We start from the raw sequence: 2,287 nt of genomic DNA, 5'->3' as shown, positions 1-2,287 counted from the left end.
CCATCCGAGGCAGACGTAGCCGATGATGCTCGAGTTAACGTCTGTGAAGAGAGCGAGGAAGACCAGATTGTGCAAGTAGAGGCCTTCCATTAATATCCAGAAGTAGTTCGCGAGGATGAAGTACTGCCAGAAGCTGGTGAACACTTTGCATAGCCAGCTGCTCTCCCTCTCGTCGACCAACCAGTAGGTCTTGCCATTCTTAATGGTGACGTCCGTGGCCAGCGCGATCCCGGAGACGAACAGGACGTCTTTCATCAGAGCCATGAAGGCTCGTAGGATGAACGAGGCGAACAGATGCATGTGCAGCATGTTTCGCGGGCACCTCAATTTCCTGCGCCCAATTCGGGATAAACTTGAAGTAATCATCCGGGATTTCAAATGTTAGACACCGATATAAATCAAGTAAAAAATATTTGCTTTTTAATATCAAGCAAAATGATTAATAAATGATTTGTACAATGAAGTTTATAATTACTCGTACACATTTAATATGTTAATTTAATTTATTTAATTGAATTGTGATTGTTTTAATATTGGATTTAATTAATGTATTTGTTAGTTTTGGTAATAATATATAATGATAATAATAAATGATTTGAAAGAGGCTTGATCAATCTTGATATCTATGTTAGTGCTTATAGTTAGCCTGATTTCAAGCCTGATTCTCAATTGAGTTTAATTAACAATTTTATTTTGCATGTTGCAGTTGATGAAAAATTGTGCAAAAATTCAGGAATGTACTACTATACGAAGAGTATATGTGAGATTTTTTTCAAATTTTTATAGTGCAAATTGAAACAGGAAAAATTTCATAAATAATGACCATCAATTTTTATCCTGATTCTCAGCTGAGTTTATTTAGCAATTTTATTTTGCAAGTTGCGGTTGATGGAAAATTCTAAAAAAATTCAGGGTTGTGTTATAATACAATTAGGAGACATGCGAATTTTTCCAAATTTTTCTACCCACTATTTACATTAATCAATTTTCAACATTCACAGAATTTTGTGATATGAAACAATTTTTCCACTTTTCCAAATGATGCGATTTAAATAAAAATTCATGAAGTTAGACAAATTTCAAAAAATGCCAGATTTTCATTTCTGGTATTTTTTTTCTAAGATCCTAACGTGTCAAAAATTCTGAAAAATATAATATTAATAGAAATATATAATCATATCTGAACAGGCAATATTGAATCCAACAGTAGTATAAAAATAATTATTAGCATAAATTTTATACAAGTATTAAAACTGTATTAACGATCATTTATTTGTAATATCAAAATGGTCTGATTATAGACATGGAAACGTAATGTATTATTGGTCTGCACTACTCGTATAATAAATTCCCTGTAGATAAAAATACGAGATAATAACTTGGCAGTCGAGTTTTATGTGAAACATGAATTACCCTCGGTGCGAGCCTTTTGAGAGGAGCTAGGCTTTCTGAAAAACATTTCCTCGTAATTCCCATCGATTCCCGGTTTTTCTTTTATTCCCACCGTAAAGCGTCTCCCCCCTCGGACCGAGCCCAGAGGGCGCTTCCGATACTTCGTCGCTGAAATACTTCGGTAATGCAATAAAAACGAAGCGGCATGATAAATTCCCGGCTGGTAATTCTTGAAATGTCAGAGGCCGCGTTTGTGTCGAGGTTTAGGAAAGCTTTGATCGACGTACCAAACAGACTCGCTCATTTTCATCGACGTTTACCTTAATGAGAGTGTCGTTGTTCTGGCCGCCGGGCACATCCATTAACAGAGTGACCAGCTCGTGCGTGTAACACTGGCTGTAGTTACTCCAAGCTCTGTTCGTGTCGTTATTCCACCATTCGCCACTCATGCACTGCCTCGACGCGTTCGCCTAAAAATTCGTACGACGGGATGATTTCCATGTGTCGATAAATTTCCTCGATGCTATTTTAATTTCGGACGATTTGATTATTGGGAATTGTGCGGGTTTTGAGGGAGGATGAACGTGGACAGAATGTGAAAAATGAAAATGATCAAATAATATAAGGCAAGAGATGAAAAGTGCAGTGTTTCAAGATTGTAAATCAATTGATAGACAATATGGATGTAAATAAGCTTTCTAAATCCTAATTTCTAAATTAACATTCATATTAATTTATTAATTATCTATAACATTAATGTTTAAATTATCATTATATACAAAAATATGTATAATAGTTAAATATCAGAAATATAAGTTCAATAATTATTAGATAGTTCAATTCAAGTCAAAGCTTTGACCCCTCATGGATATTGTAGAACTAATGTCTCTATTAC

The 2,287-nt window shown here is 34.9% G+C and overlaps 1 protein-coding gene across 1 annotated transcript in view; it reads right to left on the bottom strand.

The window, feature by feature from the left end:
* LOC108629533 (parathyroid hormone/parathyroid hormone-related peptide receptor) overlaps window positions 1-2,287 on the bottom strand; it is a 34,328-nt gene that overhangs the window by 6,661 nt on the left and 25,380 nt on the right. Inside the window, 2 exon segments of the mRNA XM_026817371.1 lie at window positions 1-416; window positions 1,685-1,862. The exon segment at window positions 1-416 is cut by the window's left edge and continues 4 nt beyond it. Coding sequence (XP_026673172.1) covers window positions 1-416; window positions 1,685-1,862 — 594 coding nt within the window.

The sequence above is a fragment of the Ceratina calcarata genome, unplaced genomic scaffold (genome assembly GCF_001652005.2).
Source record: "Ceratina calcarata isolate Rehan_Ccalc_2016 unplaced genomic scaffold, ASM165200v1 scaffold570.2, whole genome shotgun sequence".
Classification (NCBI taxonomy): domain Eukaryota; kingdom Metazoa; phylum Arthropoda; class Insecta; order Hymenoptera; family Apidae; genus Ceratina; species Ceratina calcarata.
Note: the sequence above shows the minus strand (reverse complement) of the source record. Positions and strands in the feature narration are given on the sequence as shown.